The sequence below is a fragment of the Elgaria multicarinata genome, chromosome 4 (genome assembly GCF_023053635.1).
Source record: "Elgaria multicarinata webbii isolate HBS135686 ecotype San Diego chromosome 4, rElgMul1.1.pri, whole genome shotgun sequence".
In the NCBI taxonomy this organism is placed as follows: Eukaryota; Metazoa; Chordata; class Lepidosauria; order Squamata; family Anguidae; genus Elgaria; species Elgaria multicarinata.
This window is the reverse complement of record NC_086174.1, coordinates 197,343-215,388: the sequence shown is the minus strand read 5'-3', so window position 1 is coordinate 215,388 and position 18,046 is coordinate 197,343. Positions and strand designations below refer to the sequence as shown.

The following is an 18,046-nucleotide window of genomic DNA, read 5'->3' as shown; positions in this document are numbered from 1 at the left end:
ATCAAGATCACTTTGAAGTTTGTTTCTGTCTTCCAGGGTATTAGCTATCCCACCCAATTTTGTGTCATCTGCAAATTTGATAAGCGTTCCCTGCACCTTCTCGTCCAAATCATTAATAAAAATGTTGAAGAGCCCTGGGCCCAGGACTGAGCCCTGTGGTATCCCACTCGTTGCCTCTCCCCAGTTTGAAAAGGTTCCATTGATAAGTACTCTTTGAGTCCGATTCTGGGGTCTTTTAAAAACAAACTTAGCATATGTTGTTAAATGCCTGGGAGAAGAGAAAGGTCTTGACCTGGCACTGAAAAGATAACTGTTGGTGCCAGGTGAGCCTCACTGGGGAGATCATTCCATTATTGGGAGGCCATCACTGAAAAGGCCCTCTCCCTTGTTGCCATCCTCCGAGCTTCTAATACATTATCAAAAAGCAGAACATTATTAAAAGGCATCTTAAATTCAACTGGGCATGCCTGCCAGAAGAGATCAGTCTTGATGGCTTTCTTAAATTCTGGAAGACTCTTAAGGTGGACAACCATCTGTCAGGTATGCTTTAGGGTGGATTCCTGCATTGAGCAGGGGGTTGGACTCGATGGCCTTGTAGGCCTCTTCCAACTCTGCTATTCTATGATCCTGTGAATCTCTCCCGGCAGGCCATTCCACAATCTGGGAGCGGCAGAAGAAAAGGTCCTCTGGGCAATGGTTGTCAACCTTGTTTTTGTTGACTGGAGTAAATTCTTCCCAGAGGACCTGAGTGTATGGGGCGGATTATACTAGAGAAGGCGTTCCCACAGGTAACCTGGACCCAAACCATGTAGAGCTTTAAAAGTTATAACCAGCACTTTATACTTTGCCCAGAAACTAATTGGCAGCCAGTGTTGTGATTTTAAACCTGGTGGGAAGCGGACAACTGACGGTGTGCTATTTTCTGGAATTAAGTAACAGAGAAAAACTATGAGCTGCTCCGTTGCCCATTGTGTCGTGTGTGGGCTCCGTGGCTTAATTTAATGTGTTGAGTGCACTGTTTCAGAATCCCATGGAGTCCTCCAGCAGGAGCTACTCCTCTACAGCCGGCAGAACTTGCAGTGGCCGATGGGATAGCCCTGGGAAGATCGAGGGAGGAGCAATGGCCACCTGGAAGGAAGGAAGGATGGATGATGGGAGTTTCAGCTGCTCGGCGGGGTGGGGGGCAACATGTCAGCTGGGGAGGACCAGCAGCATAATGTACTGTGAGTGGCTGATTCCCCCCTCTGTTGCCTGAAGTGTTGTCCGAACTCGACTGATCAGCCCCTGTGGAAAAGGAAATATTTTATTTAAACATTTGTATCCAGCCCTGTATCATTGAGATCTCAGGGTGGCGTACAGACAAAATAGTTTCAAATGGTATAAAACAATAAATTTACACAAAGAAAAATGTATTGAACCATTAACAAGCTATTACTAGCATTTAAAAAATAAAACACAATACAAACAAAACCATGTGCAGCTTTGGTGATAAAAAGACTGATCGAAAGCTGAAATGACAGTGCCAGCCAGGCCTCCAAGGGAGGGCATTCCACATCCGGGGTGCCACACGAGAGAAAGCCCTCTCCCATGTCCCACCACAGCATATGTCTTGTGTTGGTGGGACGTGGAGGAGGGCTCCTCCAAAGAATCTCAAATCTCAGGTAGGCATATATAGGGAGAGATGCATTCCCTCAAGTACTGAGGTCCCAAGCTGTTTAGGGCTTGAAACATCATTACCAACACCTTGAGTTCTGACCAGAAGCTATAGGCATCCAGTGCAATTCCTTTAAGATTGGTGTTATAGCGTCTCTTTGTGATGTTCTGGTCAGCAGTCTAAGTGCTGCATTTTGCACTAGCTGCAACTTCTGTGTCTTCAAGGGTAGCCCCACGTAGAGTGCATTGTAGTAGTCTAATCTGGAAGTTGCCAGGGCATGGACTGCTGTGGATGGGTAGTCCCTGTTCAGGAAAGGCCATAGCTGGCGGATCAGCCGGAGCTGACCCCGAGTACTCCAGGCCACGCAGGCCACCTGGGCCTCCAGTGACAAGGACGGATGTAGGCGGCCTCCCAAGCTGCGCGCCTGCTCCTGCGGTGGCTGGGCTGCTTTATCTGTTCTCGCCGCACCCACGGCCCCCAACCCCAACAGTGCCCGTGGGGCCAAGGAGGCTGGGCTCCCCTGTCCTGCGCCACGGCTCTTACTGCTGCGATGTCCCTGGGCGGGAAGGGGCTGTTTGCGCACGGGACAGCGGGCCGCGATCCTGAGCCCTGGGAGGGAGCCGGGCGCCCTGACGCGGCATGGGCCCTCGGGGGAGACCCCGCGTCGCAGGCCGGGCTCCGTTCCGTGGCGAGCTGCCCCGCCGAGGAGGGCCGCTGCCGGGCGAGGCGGGCTCCGGCGCTCCCTCGTCGCCCGCTGCCGGCCCCACGTGCGCCCGCCGCGCCCTCCCCGCCGGGGCAGGCGTTTGAGGCTGACGACTCCGCCGTTGCCCTTGGGGCGCGACCAGGCGGAGCTGCTGCTGGTCTCTCGGCTGAGGCTTCCCTGAGCTGGAGACGCGAGGCGAGTCCCGAAGGAGCGGCGGCGGCGGCGGCGGCGGCGGCTCCCCGAACGAAGCAGGTTGTGCCTTCCGGGGGGCTGGGCTGGGGGGAGGAGGGGGGCTCGAGGTCCGTGCTCTTCTGCCTTGTCTCCGCCGGCCCGGGCGCCTTTTCCAGCCCCGCAGCTCCGGTCATTTGCGAACGACTGAGGAAGCGCCGGCCCCTAAAATGTAGTTACAAATACGCTTGTTTTGAAAAGCTAGATGAGATGCTCCCTACTCCCCCCCCCCCCCCGAATCTTTAGGCTGGCCACGGAGGCTGCCTGAGACTGTGCCTGTTTCATGGCTTTGACACACCTGAAGGTCACAAGGAAATTTATTTTATGTGTATTTATTTATTGCATTTCTATACCACCCAATAGTCAAAATTCTCTGGGCGGTTCAGCAGTGTGTGTGTGTGTACAGGGGAGGGGGGGCTCACCCCCCAGTCTTGGCAGAAGCACCACACGCAAGAAGGTGTGGCCCTGTTTGGAACTACGGTGCACCGTTCTGGGCACCTGGACATCTTCTAGAGCTGGAAAAAGTGCAAGACAGAGCAACCGATGGTCCAGGGGCTGGAGCAGCTCCCCTCGGAGGGAGGGTGGCAACAGCTTGGACTGTTTCGATCAGAGGCACAGTGGCGGCAGCGGGGAGGGGGCAATGCTAGAGGTGTGCAAAATGATGCCTGGTGCGGAGAGGGAGGCGTCTTCCTCTCTCTCTCTCTCTCTCTCTCTCTCTCTCTCATCATCATCATCATCATTCTGGGTTGTCCAATGAAACTGCCTAGGGGGAGATTCTGGACTGACAAAAGGAAGTATTTCTTTGCATAAGGCAACATTTGTGGGATTGGCACAGGCTCAGTTGTTTTAAAATGGGATTAGACAAGTTGGAGGAGGAGGAGAAAGAAGAGGAGGAAGGCCAGTGGAGTTAAGAATCATAGAATCATAGAATAGCAGAGTTGGAAGGGGCCTATAAGGCTATCAAGTCCAACCCCCTGCTCAATGCAGGAATCCCCCCTAAAGCATCCCTGACAGAGATGTCCAACTGCCTCTTGAAGGCCTCTAGTGTGGGAGAGCCCACAACCTCCCTAGGTAACTGGTTCCATTGTCGTACTGCTCTAACAGTCAGGAAGTTTTTCCTGATATCCAGCCGGAATCTGTCTTCCTTTAACTTGAGCCCGTTATTCCGTGTCCTGCACTCTGGGAGGATTGAGAAGAGATCCTGGCCCTCCTCTGTGTGATAACCTTTTAAGTATTTGAAGAGTGCTATCATGTCTCCCCTCCATCTTCTCTTCGCCAGGCTAAACATGCCCAGTTCTTTCAGTCTCTCTTCATGGGGCTTTGTTTCCAGACCCTTTTATTTATTTATTTATTTATTACATTTCTATACCGCCCAATAGCTGAAGCTCTCTGGGCGGTTCACAAAGCTCTCTGGGTGGTCCCCTGATCATCCTCGTTGCCCTCCTCTGAACATGCTCCAGCTTGCTCAGCCACCATAGCTAAGCGGAACCTGCTTGTTGAAAGCCTCTAAGGAGAGTGGAGTGGTTTGTGGAGGCTTGGTGGGGGAGGGGAAAACCACTGGGGAGGCCCTGGTGTGGGCTCCCCGGGAGCACCTGGCCAGCCCCTGAGGGAGACCAGGTGCTGGAGTAGGTGAGCTTTCCTTGGCCTGACTAGGAAGGAAGGTCTTTCTGTAAGGCCTCTGCCACGTGAACGGCCCCTTTGGCAGTCGAACTCAGCTGTCCCTGGGGCTCACCTGGCCATGCTCCTCTCTCTGCAGGTTCATGGATACCCGGCGCTGCCTGCGTCCGCCCTGGCGGTGGGGAAGGGGCTGCGTGTGGCTGAGCTTTGCTGTGCTCTGCCTGGCCATGCTGTACCTGATCTGCCTCCAGTCAGGGCTAGTGCTGCACTTGGCCCCCCGTGGCCCAGGGCTGCCCTCCATGCCCCCGGTGGCAGCAGCAGCAGCAGCAGCAGCGGCAGCCCTCCTCCGGACTCCCTCGCCAGGCAACAGGACTCTGCCACCGCTCGCTGCCATGGCGCCTGTCAGCCAGGCCTTTCGCTCTGCACCGCAGCCGTCATCCTGGAGCTCCTTCCTGTCCAGCATGAGAAAAGCTTGGCAGCGTCTCGAGGTGCTCTCTGGGTTCCTACAGCGCCAACAGGATGCCCAGCGCAGCCGGCCAGTGGAACCCTTGCCCTGGCTGGCATGGCAGAGGGAGCTCTCATCCCGGGTGCTGGGCCCACGCCTCCAGCAGGTCTTCCGAAGCTATCAAGCCATGAACAAGTACCGGGTGCCCCCGGGGGCTGGGCAGCACCCAGGAAGCCCCCACCCAGCCGGAATGGAGCTCTTGTGCCAGCTCAAGGGCCGTGTGGAAGTGACCACCCTGCTGGGTGACATGGGCCCCTTTGCAGCGCCCCAGTGGAGGGGAGTGCTGCCCCAGAAGAGCCTGGCAGAGGAGCTGGGTCCCCTGGAGAAGTGTGCGGTGGTGAGCTCTGCGGGCTCTCTCTTGCGATCGGGCCTGGGCAAGGAGATTGGTGAGTGTTGGCGGGGGCAGGGAGGGAGGGGCCCTCTGATGGCACTGGGGGGGGGACACATGTGTTGTCCCTGAGTAGAGGATCATGATGCTGTTGTGTTATGATATGTGGGTTTTCTGCTTATGGTAGAGTGATAATGGTAGACATTGATTCAACTTTGCCAAAAGTTAAATAATAGCCATTTTCTGTCTGCACGGTTCAGTAAAATATGGCATTATGCATAACATAAAAGTAAAGATGTGATAATGTAAACAGTAAAGTGAGAGAGGGCAGGATTTCTGATGCCATCATGGCCAAGTGTGAACATTTGCATAGCATCCAGCCTCCACAACCAGAGTATTCCGAATGGTGCGGCAGCAGGGTGGGGTGGGGATGGGAGCGCTGAAGGGAACCAATTCCGCGTTGCCCTCGGGTCTGTCCCCCCAGCAGGAGTTCCCAGGCAGCTGCCTTTGTGACAATTCTGCACACAGCAAGACTTGGCTACTCACAAAGTAGTTCCTATCCCCAAATGACCACTGCCCAGGAAAAATCAATTGACCAATACTGATAATGAGTGGCTGCCCTTTCAGGGAGCCCAAAATACGCTCTCGGTGTGGGCCGTGCCTGTGCCTGGCCAGCCTCTGCCTAAGGGGCTGTGGGGGGCAGTGCCCAGGGCCTAGCTAACTCCCAAGGGGCTACAAAAACGTTTGCGGCCTATAAAACGATTCAATTCAATTAAAGCAAAGCATCGCTTGATTTAGCAGTGAACGCATACAGACATAATGTATCTTAAATGTAAATTAAACAGTAACTTTGTGGCTCTTTGTTAGCAAAACACAAATTGTATCTTCAGATTTCACTTTTGCAAAAGCTCATTTTCTATTGAGAGTAACACAGATGAACATAGTCGTTTCTGGCCCATGGTTAACCTAGGGCTGCTCTTCAAGTCTCAACTTTGGAAAAGAGACGCTCGTCTCCACAATCTGTTCCTAAAATTGTCTGGATGAGGGCTAATAAACCGAAGCTGAATCCTGATAGGACGGAAGCTCTGTGGATTGGTGGTTCCTGAGTCCAGGAATTGGGTAAATGACCTGTTCCGAATGGGGTTGCCCTCCCTCTGAAGGAGCAGGTGCAAAGCTTGGGAGTACTCATGGATCCATCCTTGTCATTCGACACCCGGGTGGATTTCATGGCCCAGATTACTTGGGGTCAGCTTTGGCTGTTCCACCAGCTACGGCTTTCCTGGACACTGACAACCTAGCCACAGTAGTCCATGCTCTGGTAACTTTCTGATTAGACACAGATCTGCAATGCATTCTATGTGGGGCTGCCCTTGAAGAAGACTCGGAAGATGCAGCTAGTGCAAAATGCAGCAGCTAGACTGCTTTCCAGAACATCTTATAAAGACCATATTACATATGCAAATAATTGCATTGGCTACCTATATACTTCTGGTCAGAATTCAAGGTGTTGGCAATGATGTTTAAAGCCCTAAATGGCTTGGGACTGTAAATTTGATCCTTTTAAACCTCAGAACCTACACCAAATGGGTTCGGAACACCCCAGTGGGTAACCAGTGCTAATCCAAAAAGACAAACATTTAATCCCAGTTGACGAGCATCACCACAGACATGATTGTAATTAAGAATCTATTTATTGTAAAGAATTTGCAAAATTAAACAAGTAGCATGGTGGTTATATAAGTATACAATCTCTCTTTCTGTGGTTACAAGAAAATAGAATGAAATGCAAATACAAGATTGAGTAAAAGAATTGCAGTTGCCAAAGCAGGTATTACAAACTTAGCTAATAAGATAATGGCTTGAGCTTCTAGCATTTTTATGACTCCTGCCCTGCAGCCTCTGCTACGTGTGCTTTTATACACTTGATCTGGCCAAAGGTGGGGGGGGTCAATGAGTGATGAGACCACCATCTCCTAATCACAAACAGCATGAATAAGTGATTAGACCACCCATTCACCAATTAGAAGTTAGGTGTCTCCCCCTCCTCAATATCTCACATATTACACTCATGGGTTCCAAAAAACATGGCTGCCATATGGGTGTCTTATCTTGATTGGCGTATGACTGCCTAGCACATCTTCTTTGTCCTCTTTGGACATATTAGGTCATATCCCAGGTGACCTAATGTTTGCTCAGTATTATGACTTCCCACGCCCAACTTCGAGTGAGGACATTCTCTTATCAGCAGGTGCACACCATGAGATGTCAAAACAGTTTTTCCCCCTCCTAGTGGACATCTGAGCATGCTCAGCTCTCTCATCCAGCTTGATCACACTCTCTCCTGGCACACTGTGGCCTTGAACATGCTCTGAGAAGCCTCTTGTAAAAGTCCATGGTGGTTCCCCCCTCCTTTTCTTCAAAGACAGCCCTGCAATCCCAGCCAGAGTCCTAGCTAATGGTATAAAGTCAATTAGCACAGAATCAAACTTCAAGGTCTTCATGTCCATGGCTCAGGGGTCTGGAATATACCTCTGGGGGTCTTTCAGATATGAGTCTGGGATCCTTTAGGGGGTCTTCTTGTAAATCTCCCCCAAACCCTCACTTAAGCCATTCCACCCTTCCTGATCAAATCATCTATATTTGACTTGAAGTAGCCTTCTTCATGCAGCATAATTTAACCCTTTTAGCACCAGATTAAGAGGGATCTCAGTACTTGAGGGAGCGCCTCTCCCTATATGTCTGCTCGAGATTTGAGATCTGTTGGAGGAGCCTTCCTCTGCATTCCACCAACACAAGACATATGCTATGGTGGGACGTGGGAGAGGGCCTTCTCTGTGGTGGCACCCCGGATGTGGAATGCCCTCCCCTTGGAGGCCTGGCTGGCGCTGGCACTGGCTTCATTTTGGTGCCAAGTTAAAATGATTTTTTTTAATCATAGCCTTCAAGGGCTAAATTCCCCATGGTTACACATAGTTTTAATTGATTTTAATTGTTTAATTGCTTTTAAAAAATTACCAGTTTTAATTAGTTAATGATTTAATAAACTTTTAATTGTGTAAATTATTTCTGTTTATATTCTGATTTTATCTGTATGCTACCCTGAGATCCCAGTGATAATAGGGCCAGGTACAAATGCTTTAATAAATGCATTAATAAAATGTCTTTTGCACCTGGTTGTGGATCTCAGGATTCTAGTAAAAAACCAAGTAGGGAACACGGGAAGCCGCCCGATCAAATATTTTCCCAGCCCTCCCTTGAGGTGCTGCTGAGGATCGAACCGGGGGCCTCCAGGGCTGCTGAGCTACAGCCCAGAGTAGATCTGGCAACTGGCCTCGCCCCGGCCATACTGTGTCGCTGTTCGTACACGGCCAAACCGCTCTGGAGTGGTTTGGAGAGTGGTGTGGCCTCCGCAGTGCCAGCCCAATGCCAGGAAGAGGGAGGCAGCAGCCAAAGCAGCAGATGTGGGGCAGTGGGGGTGAGGGGAGAAAGAGCTGCCCCCCTGCCCCTTCTAGGCTGGCTTGCTGCCCACAAGTGTGATGGAGCAGGACGCTGTCCCATCCCCAGGGTTGAGCTCAGCTGCCAGTCTAGTCAGGTTCCTTCTCCACATGGCATGGGGTGGGAGGGTGCCCCCAGCTTGACCTTTCTCCTCAGCATGTCTTGAGGGCTGACCTTGACAAAGACTCTGTGCAGATTCCTAACAGCTGGCCCCCTCAACCGCCCCACCACCCTGGCTGGAGAGGAAATGGCTGGCGGCTCCATTGCCATAGGCTGCAAGGGGCTGAGATCAGCCTGTGTCCTAATCCCAGCGGCGCAGATCACCTCTGGCTCTGAAGGCCGGCAAGAGGAAATGCTCCAGGATCAGCCCAGAGCTCGTGAGAGGTGCCGGCTAGGCTGAGCGGTGGCTGGGAGCTGGGCAGCTTCCTCAGACGCATTGGCTGCTTTTCCGGGTTGGTGCCACTGCTGGTGAGAAGTGTGCTGTGGGCTCTGGAAGCCCACGCTTCTCCTCCAGTGTTCTATGGAAGCTGGCCAGCTGTTCCATGGGGAGGATGTGCTCAGAGCCACACCCTGCTTGGATAGGGATGCATCTGCTGCTGGGATGCCCCGTGTCCCTAATGGGCTATGCGGCTGGGCTATAAGGCAACCTGAAGGCTTCAAACCAGCTCGACATGTGCATAGAGCACCCTTGGACACGCAGCGCCATCTCCCTCCCCCCCCCATGCACACCCTGTTTCCGTCCGCCTTGTCCCTGACCTCTTGGTCCGTGGCTGGGCCTGCTGAACTGGCAGGGGAAAGAGGAGTAAGGGGGGAACGAAGCAGCCCACCCAGTGCTCGGCTGCTTGCATCCTTCCACCTCCCAGGAAGTGGCAAGGAAGGGCCCGGCTGGGGCTGGGGGTCTGCTTTATCTGACCCCTCCTCACATCCTCATTTTTCTCCTCTGATCAGACTCCCATGATGCTGTTCTTCGTTTCAACGGAGCCCCCACTGCTGGCTATGAAGTCGATGTAGGCACCAAAACAACCCTCCGCCTCGTGAATTCCCAGGTGGGCAACAAAGGGGCAGGAGAAACAGACCCTGCTGGGTGGGGGGTGGGCGGCAGCACGGCAGTGGCCCCGTCTGTTGGGCTGATGGCATTTGCAAATGCTACTTTGGGCTGCATTAATACAAGTGATGACAACGGAGGACTGATGTAATTTTAAAGTTGAAAATGAGGAAATCAAACTAGTCAAGGATTATCAGTATCATGGCACAGTTATTAAACAAAATGGAGACAATAGAGCCAAGAAATCAGACGAGGGTTAGGCTTGGGCAGGGCGGCTATGAGAGGTCTGGGAATTTGTGGGAAGTGAGTGGGAAACTGCCCAAGAAGCCCAACACGTTTGACTTCAAAAGAGGAAATGTCTCTAAAATGAGGGAACTGATGAAAGGGGAGTCAGGAGGGTTAAATCCCTTCAAAATGATTGGTGGTTATTCAAAACCACAATAACAGAAGCTCAGCTAGAATGCCATAGGTTAGGAGAGGTGGCGCCAGGCCCAAGCAGTCACCAGCATGGTTAACTAGCAGTGTGAAGGAAGCTATTGCAGATAAGAGGGCTTCCTTCAGACCATGGGAGTCTTGCCCAAGTGAGGAAAATAAAAGGGAGCACAAACTTGCAAAAAGGCAATGCAAGTAAACAATAAGAGATGCAAAAAAGCATCTTGAAGAGCACATTACTAACAACATTAAAGCTAACTATAATTCTTTAAATATATCAGAAGCAGAAAACCGGCTAAGGAAGCAGTTGGACTACTGGATGACAACGGAGTTAAGGGAGTACTAAAGGAGAACAAGGAGGTTGCAGAGAAGCTGAATGAATTCTTTGCAACAGTGTTCACTGCAGAAGATACTGCACAGATGTCTGTACCTGAACTCATATTTTCAGGAAGGGAGTCTGAGGAACTGAGGCAAATAGTGGTGACTAAAGATGAAGTTCTCAACGTTATGGCTAAATTGAAAGCAAATAAATCACCAGGCCCAGATGGTATCTGTGCTAGAGTTCTCAAAGAACTCAAATATAAAATTTCAGATCTTCTAACCATATATGCAACATGTCCCTAAGCTCAGCCTCTGTACCAGAGGACTGGAGGATGGCCAGTGTAGCACCCATTTTTAGAAAGGGATCCAGGGGGGATCCGGTCTGAGCCAAGATGGTTCTTCTTACATTCTTAATATTGGGAGCTGTAGTCCAGAACACTGGAGGGGGTGGGGAGGGGCACAAGGTTGATGAAGGCTGCTCTAGCTCCTGCACCTACCAGAATGACAGACCGGGGCTGGCATGGGAATAAATTGTGGCCAGGAAATAATTGATGAATAAATTATGGTGTTCCAGAAATGTTCGATGGCACTTGATGAAATTCACACCCTGGTCAATCAGTGCCGGTAAACAGGGAGAATTCAACAAAGGGGTGGTCAATGTGGTGGTGGTGGTGGTGAGTGTTCCCCATGCAGGTCAAATGGTATTAAAGGGAAGTGTTCAGTGGGGCAGCAAAACAATGACAGAGGAAATGCTTGGCCTCTCTGAAGGAGGGCTAGCAGAAGAGCAGTAGGGCTGCTGCCCCCCTCCCAGTCTTCCTGACTGCCCTTCTCTACCATGCTTCAATGCCCGATAAGCAAGGACTCGTGGTCACTGGGCAAAGAGACTCATGTGGGGCACCTACGCCACCAGGGCACCTGTGCTGGGGCTTAGTCCTCCCTCCCCCCGCGTGGCTGTCTCTCTCCAAGACATTTGCATAGCTGGAGGGGGGGGGGGCTACCTGCTGCCATGCTGGGACCACTGGCAGATGGTTGGCTTGCCTGGGCTGGCCTCAATCCTCCCCTTGCTGCCCCCTTCCCGTTGTATCGGTATCATTTGCGTGGCTCCTGGTGTCAGGCAAGTTGTGATCTGTACTCTGCCCCACAGCTGATGGCTTCCCCTGAGCAGCATTTTCTTGATGGTCAACTCTATGCCCAGGGAACCTTAGTCGCGTGGGATCCAGCCCCTTTCCCAGGGGATCTGCAGGAGGTGAGTCATTCATTCATTCTCTCTCTCTCTCTCTCTCTCTCTCTCTCTCTCTCTCTCTCTCTCTCTGTGTGTGTGTGTGTGTGTGTGTGTCCACCCAGTGGCTCAATGCTCCAGGGTTCTGTTCTTTTCTTTTTTTAAATCTAGACTTTGCTAGACCTCTGGACTTGAGTAGTGCTACTATTAGCTTCCTAATTGAACCAGGAGGAAACTCAGACACAGCAAAAAGTGCAGAAATTGCTCTGGATTGAGATTTAGATCAAAGGAAGGACTTCTTTACACAGCTCATAGTTAAATTATGGAAATCACTGCCACAAGATGTGGCGATGGCCATCAGTTTGGATGGCTTTCAAAGGGGGCTGGATAAATTCCTGGAGGAGGAGAAGGCTATCCATGGCTACTAGCCCTGAGGGCTATGTGCAACCTCCATCATCATCATCATCATTATTATTATTATTTATTTATATAGCACCATCAATGTACATGGTGCTGTACAGAGTAAAACAGTAAATAGCAAGACTCTGCCTCATAGGCTTACAATCTAATAAAATCATAGTAAAACAATAAGGAGGGGAAGAGAATGCAAACAGGCACAGGGTAGGGTAAGCAGGCACAGGGTAGGGTAAAACTAACAGTATAAAGTCTGCACAACATCAAGTTTTAAAAGCTTTAGGAAAAAGAAAAGTTTTTAGTTGAGCTTTAAAAGCTGCGATTGAACTTGTAGTTCTCAAATGTTCTGGAAGAGCGTTCCAGGCGTAAGGGGCAGCAGAAGAAAATGGATGGAGCCGAGCAAGGGAAGTAGAGGCCCTTGGGCAGGCGAGAAACATGGCATCAGAGGAGTGAAGAGCACGAGCGGGGCAATAGTGTGAGATGAGAGAGGAGAGATAGGAAGGAGCTAGACCATGAAAAGCTTTGAAGGTTAACAGGAGAAGTTTATATTGGATTCTGAAGTGAATTGGAAGCCAATGAAGAGATTTCAGAAGCGGAGTAACATGGTCGGAGCGGCGAGCCAAGAAGATGATCTTTGTGGCAGAGTGGTGAACAGAAACCAACGGACTGATGTGAGAAGAAGGAAGGCCAGAGAGAAGAAGGTTGCAGTAGTCCAACCATGAAATAACCAGTGCATGAACAAGCGTCTTGGCGGAAGAGACAGACAAAAATGATCGAATCCTGGCAATATTATACAGGAAAAATCGACAAGTTTTAGCTACTGCCTCAATATGAGGAATAAAGGAGAGCGAGAAGTCAAATATAAAACCAAGGCTACGAGCTTCCTTGACCGGAGTAAGCGTAACATCATTGACAGTAAGAGAGAATGAGAGATGAGGAGAAGGTTTAGGAGGAAAAACGAGCAATTCAGTCTTTGCCATATTGAGTTTCAAACGACGATGAAGCAGCCGAGATATGATCGTGAACATCAGGAGAAAGTTCCGGAGATGACAGATATAGTTGTGTATCATCGGCGTACAGATGATATTGGAGGCCATGAGATTGAATAAGCTTGCCCAAGGTCAACATGTATAAGAAAAACAACAACGGGCCAAGCACCGAGCCTTGCGGAACCCCTACTGAAAGGGGAAAGGAGGAAGACGAGCTGCCATTCGCCAACACGCTGAAAGAGCGACCCGCTAGATAGGAGGCAAACCAGTTATAGACAGAGCCACAAAATCCAAGGTCATGAAGGGAATCTAAGAGAAGATCATGATCAACCGTGTCAAAGGCTGCAGTTAGATCAAGGAGAATAAGAACGGAATAATGGCCTTTAGACCATCAGAGGCAGTGAACCTGTATACACCACTTGCTGGGGAACATGGGTGGGAGGGTGCTGTTGCACCATGTCCTGCTTGTAGGTCCCTGGTCAACAGCTGGTTGGCCACTATGCGAACAGTGTGCTGGACTGGATGGACCCTGGGTCTGATCCAGCATCCAGGGCTGTTCTTAGGTTTCTCCTTCGGTTCTATAAACACCAAGGCCTCAGCTACATTTCCATGTTACGGAATATGGTGGCAGTGTGTGACCAGTGTCAGTATTCAAAGGTCACAGTCATGGTGAGAATTTATTTTATTTATTTATTTATTAAATTTAATTTTTGTGAACCGCCCAGAGAGCTCCGGCTATTGGGCGGTAGAGAAATGTAATAAATAAATAAATAAATAAATAAATAAATAAATAAATAAATAACGCCCCATAGCTGAAGCTCTCTGGGTGGTTTACAAAAGACAGCCAGGGCAAACAAATGTACCTCACCAAGGTGGATAATATATATAAAAGAGAGAGAGAAAAGAATCCAGGAAAAGGGGGCGGGATTAAAGCGTAGAAACCGTAAAAAGAAACCTTCCGACTGAGTGGGGGACATGAAAGTGTTCTTATAAAAGAAAGCATTGTGTGGAGAAAAAAAAGGTAGAAAAGGTTCTCTCTCTCTCTCTCTCTCTCTCTCATATAATAATTTTAGAGTTTGGGGACATACAATTATATTGATTGGCCATAGATTAAGGATGGATAAAAGCAAAGACTTATTCTCGCAATGACCAGTTAAGGAACTCACAGGGTGACGGCTACCAGTTTAAGATGGCTCTAAATGGGGCGTAGAGAAATATATGGAGGAGGAGACGGCTGTCAAGGGCTGCTAAGCAGTGATGGCTCCATGAGACGTCCATGTTGTTATTATTATTTATTTATTTATTTATTTATTTATTTATTTATTTATTTATTTATTTATATAGCACCATCAATGTACATGGTGCTGTACAGAGTAAAACAGTAAATAGCAAGACTCTGCCGCATAGGCTTACAATCTAATAATAATAATACAGTATAATAATAATAATACAATAATAATTACAATCTAAAAATAATAATAATAATAATAATCCCCCATGGTCCGGTCCAGCTGCAGCTCTTGCCTTTACACACATTTTTACAGATTTCCAAAGTCGTTAGGTGTGGCTTCTGATCCACAATTCCAGGTTGCAAATGGGAAAACTCCCTCTCCTGCCTGAGAAGTATCAGTGAGGGACAATTCCTCGGAAAAGACGTTGCTCATGCCAGGTGGCCCTTCGCTGCATTTAGAAGTGTCAAGAGCCAGCATGACGGACCGGGTCTGGATGTCATAATGTGTCACCGTGCTTAGTCCTTTTTCTCGAGGGAATGTTGTGGACACAACAGCTCTTGACTTCAGCAGAGGTTTTGACAAAATGCCCCATGACATTCTGATCAGCAAACTAGCTAAAAGTAGGCTAGATGGAACAACTATTAGGTGGATCCACAGTTGGCTACAGAATTGGACTCAAATTGTGCTTATCAACGGTGCCTGCTCAAACTGGGGGGAGGTAATGAATGGGGTACCGCAGGGCTCAGCCCTGGGCCCAGTGCTCTTCAACATTTTTATTAATGATTTGGATGAGGAGGTGCAGGGAATGCTTATCAAATCTGCAGATGACACAAAATTGGGTGGGATAGCTAATACCCTGGAAGACAGAAACAAACTTCAAAGTGATCTTGATAGGCTGGAGTGCTGGGCTGAAAACAACAGAATGAAATTTAATAGGGATAAATGCCAAGTTCTACATTTAGGGAATAGAAACCAAATGCACAGTTACAAGATGGGGGATACTTGGCTCAGCAATACTACAAATGAGAAGGATTTTGGAATTGTTGTATATCAGAAGCTGACTAGGAGCCAACAGTGCGACCAAATGCTATTTTGGGCTGCATTGATAGAAGTATAGCTTCCAAAGCACTTGAGGTACTGGTTCCCCTCTATTCGACACTGCTTAGACCTCATCTTGAGTATTGTGTCCAGTTCTGGGCACCACACCTCAAAAAGGATGCAGACAAGCTGGAGGGGGTTCAGAAGAAGGCAAAGAGGATGATCAGGAGTCTGGAAACAAAGCTTTGTGAGGAGAGACTGGAAGAACTAGATGTGTTTATCCTGGAGAAGAGAAGGCTGAGGGGAGACAAGATAGCACTCTTCCAGGACTTGAAAGGTTGTCACACAGAGGAGAGCCAGGATCTCTTCTCAGTCCTCCCAGAGTGCAGGACACAGATTAATGGGCTCAGGTTACAGGGAGCCAGAATACTGTTAGTTTTACCCTACCCAGTGCCTGTTTACCCTACCCTGTGCCTGTTTGCATTCTCTTCCCCTCCTTATTGTTTTATTATGATTTTATTAGAATGTAAGCCTATGCGGCAGGGTCTTGCTATTTACTGTTTTACTCTGTACAGTACCATGTACATTGATGGTGCTATATAAATAAATAAATAAATAAATAAATAAATAAATAATAATACTACTCCATCTGGACATCAGGAAAAACCTCCTGACTGTTAGAGCAGTACGACAGTGGAACCAGTTACCTAAGGAGGTTGTGGGCTCTCACACACTTGAGGCCTTCAAGAGGCAGCTAGACAGCCATCGGTCAGGGATGCTTTAAGGTGGATTCCTGCATTGAGCAGGGGGTTGGACTCGATGGCCTTAGAGATACCTTCCAACTCTACTATTCTGTGATTCTATGATTCTTAGAGCTACCCACTGTATGCTAAATGCCTAGGATGGATATCAGCCAATTTCATCCTGAAACCAGACTCTACAAGATTCAGCACCTAACAGGCAGTTCTGGCAGGGGCTTTGGACGCCCTTGCTGCTCCTCTTCTTCCTCCTCCTCCTGGCTTTCAGGAGCAGCCTCTGATGAAGCCCAGAGATTAAGGACATTTTGAGATGGATAGCCCAGCTAGGGAAAATGACCACGCTTGCCTGGCATGGGATACACGTACAAAAGAGGCCTCTGCACCAAAGGATGGGAATCTCCATGCTTGTCCCCCAGGCTGAGCTGAGCTGTGTGAATCTCCCCCCTCAAATGTCTCAAGAAGACTTCCCCCCCCGTTCTGCCCTTGCTTACCCTGGGAGCAGTCGGGCTCAGGCCAGCTTTGCACTTCATGCGTGCCACTAGTGGGCAGAACCCCTGAAGGGGCAGCACTTGCACGGGGTTTGTGGGAAAGCAGCGCTGCTGCCTCCTGCCACGGACGGAGGGGGCCTCAAGGCAGATGTTGAGCACGGAGGAAACTTGGGAGACTTTCAAGAGCTGGGTGGCGGCCTTCTGCTCTGACTGACCTGCCTTCTTCTTCCTCCTCTTCTTCCCCTCCTTCTACAGTGGTACGAGGCCCCCGACTACCCTCTCTTCGGCCCGTTCCGCACCTTGCGTTCTCGCAGACCCTGGCAGCCATTCCACCTGTTGCACCCGCGGCTGCAGTGGCAGCTCTGGGAGCTGGTGCAGGAGGGGGCAGATGAGCAGGTGCAGCGCAACCCCCCCTCCTCGGGGCTGCTCGGTAAGCCAGAACGGTGGTGGCCCCCCCTTTCCCCAACCGCTGGGCCACGTACAGCCGCCAACCCGCTTGCCTAGGCCGCCCTGCTTGCTGCTGGGGAAAGGCTGCCTTCCCTCTCCAGCCCTGGCCCAGCTGCCTGTCCTCGTTGCTCCTGCTGTGTTGTGTTCAGGGCCCTGCTGTGCCCCAGCCCGGGTTGCTGCAGAGCTCTCTAGGTGCTGAGCTCCCTGGGCAGCTGCAGGCTGGCTCGGCCCTGCTGACCTGCCGGAGTGAAGCCCTGAGGCTCAAAACTGCTTGCAAGGTATCCCCTCCTTTGCCCTGCGGAGCCCTAATCATGGGTGGGGCAGGTGGATTTGCTCACTGGCATGATGAGAGGCCCTCTGCACATGCCCAGGGGCTTTCTCATCTGTTTATGAGTTCAACTATTCCAGCATTGATGAAGGAGGCTCTTTCCCAGATGTAGCCCTGGTTCTCCAGGACTCACCGTGCTTCAGCTACGAATGCCAGCCCCGCAGGCCCCTTGGGTCCCCGTCCAGGAGATTATCCACCCCATGGGTTCTCTCCCTCTCCCTCTCCCTCTCTCCTCCCCTCACCCTCCACCTCCTGCAGGGACGGTGCTGATGATGTCGCTGTGTGAGCTTGTCCACATCTACGAGTTCCTGCCGTCGCGGCGCCAGACCAACCAGTGCCACTATTACCAGGCCTTCTCTGACGACGCCTGCACCCTGGGCGCTTACCACCCTCTGCTCTTTGAGAAGGAGCTGGTGCGGCGCATGAACCGTGGCTCTCAGGCAGAGCTGGCGCAATGGGGCCGGGTGACGCTGCCAGGGTTCTGGGCCCTGAATTGCAGTCAGCAGGAGGAGCGCCCTGCGGGAGCGGCACTTTGAAGCCACCGGCTGTCACAGAGCAGGGGGAAGGGCCGTGCTTCAAGTGGCACCATGGGACGTGGGGAAGGGGTGGGGTGGAGTAGATGGAGGCTGGAAGTGGTGTCTGAATGGTGCAGCAAGGTCTTGCCTGACAAGGGTGGTCATAGCATGGGCTATTTGGGTAGCGAAATGGCTCGGGCCATCGTTGCCTGGACATGCCAACTGGAGGTGAGGAGATATCCCCTGCTGGAGCAGTGAGGGAGACAGGGAGTCCACGTGCCACTCCCAGG

General features: G+C 50.5%; 1 protein-coding gene across 1 annotated transcript; it reads left to right on the top strand.

Moving 5' to 3' along the window:
* The first annotated feature begins 4,594 nt into the window (after nt 1–4,594).
* On the top strand, nt 4,595–17,778 carry LOC134397928 (beta-galactoside alpha-2,6-sialyltransferase 1-like). Its single transcript, XM_063124962.1, has 5 exons — nt 4,595–5,093; nt 9,479–9,576; nt 11,473–11,574; nt 16,722–16,896; nt 17,500–17,778. Exons 1-5 carry the CDS (start codon nt 4,595–4,597, stop codon nt 17,775–17,777), a joined length of 1,152 nt encoding a protein of 383 aa, XP_062981032.1. The 3' UTR covers nt 17,778.
* Nucleotides 17,779–18,046: the final 268 nt, after the last annotated feature.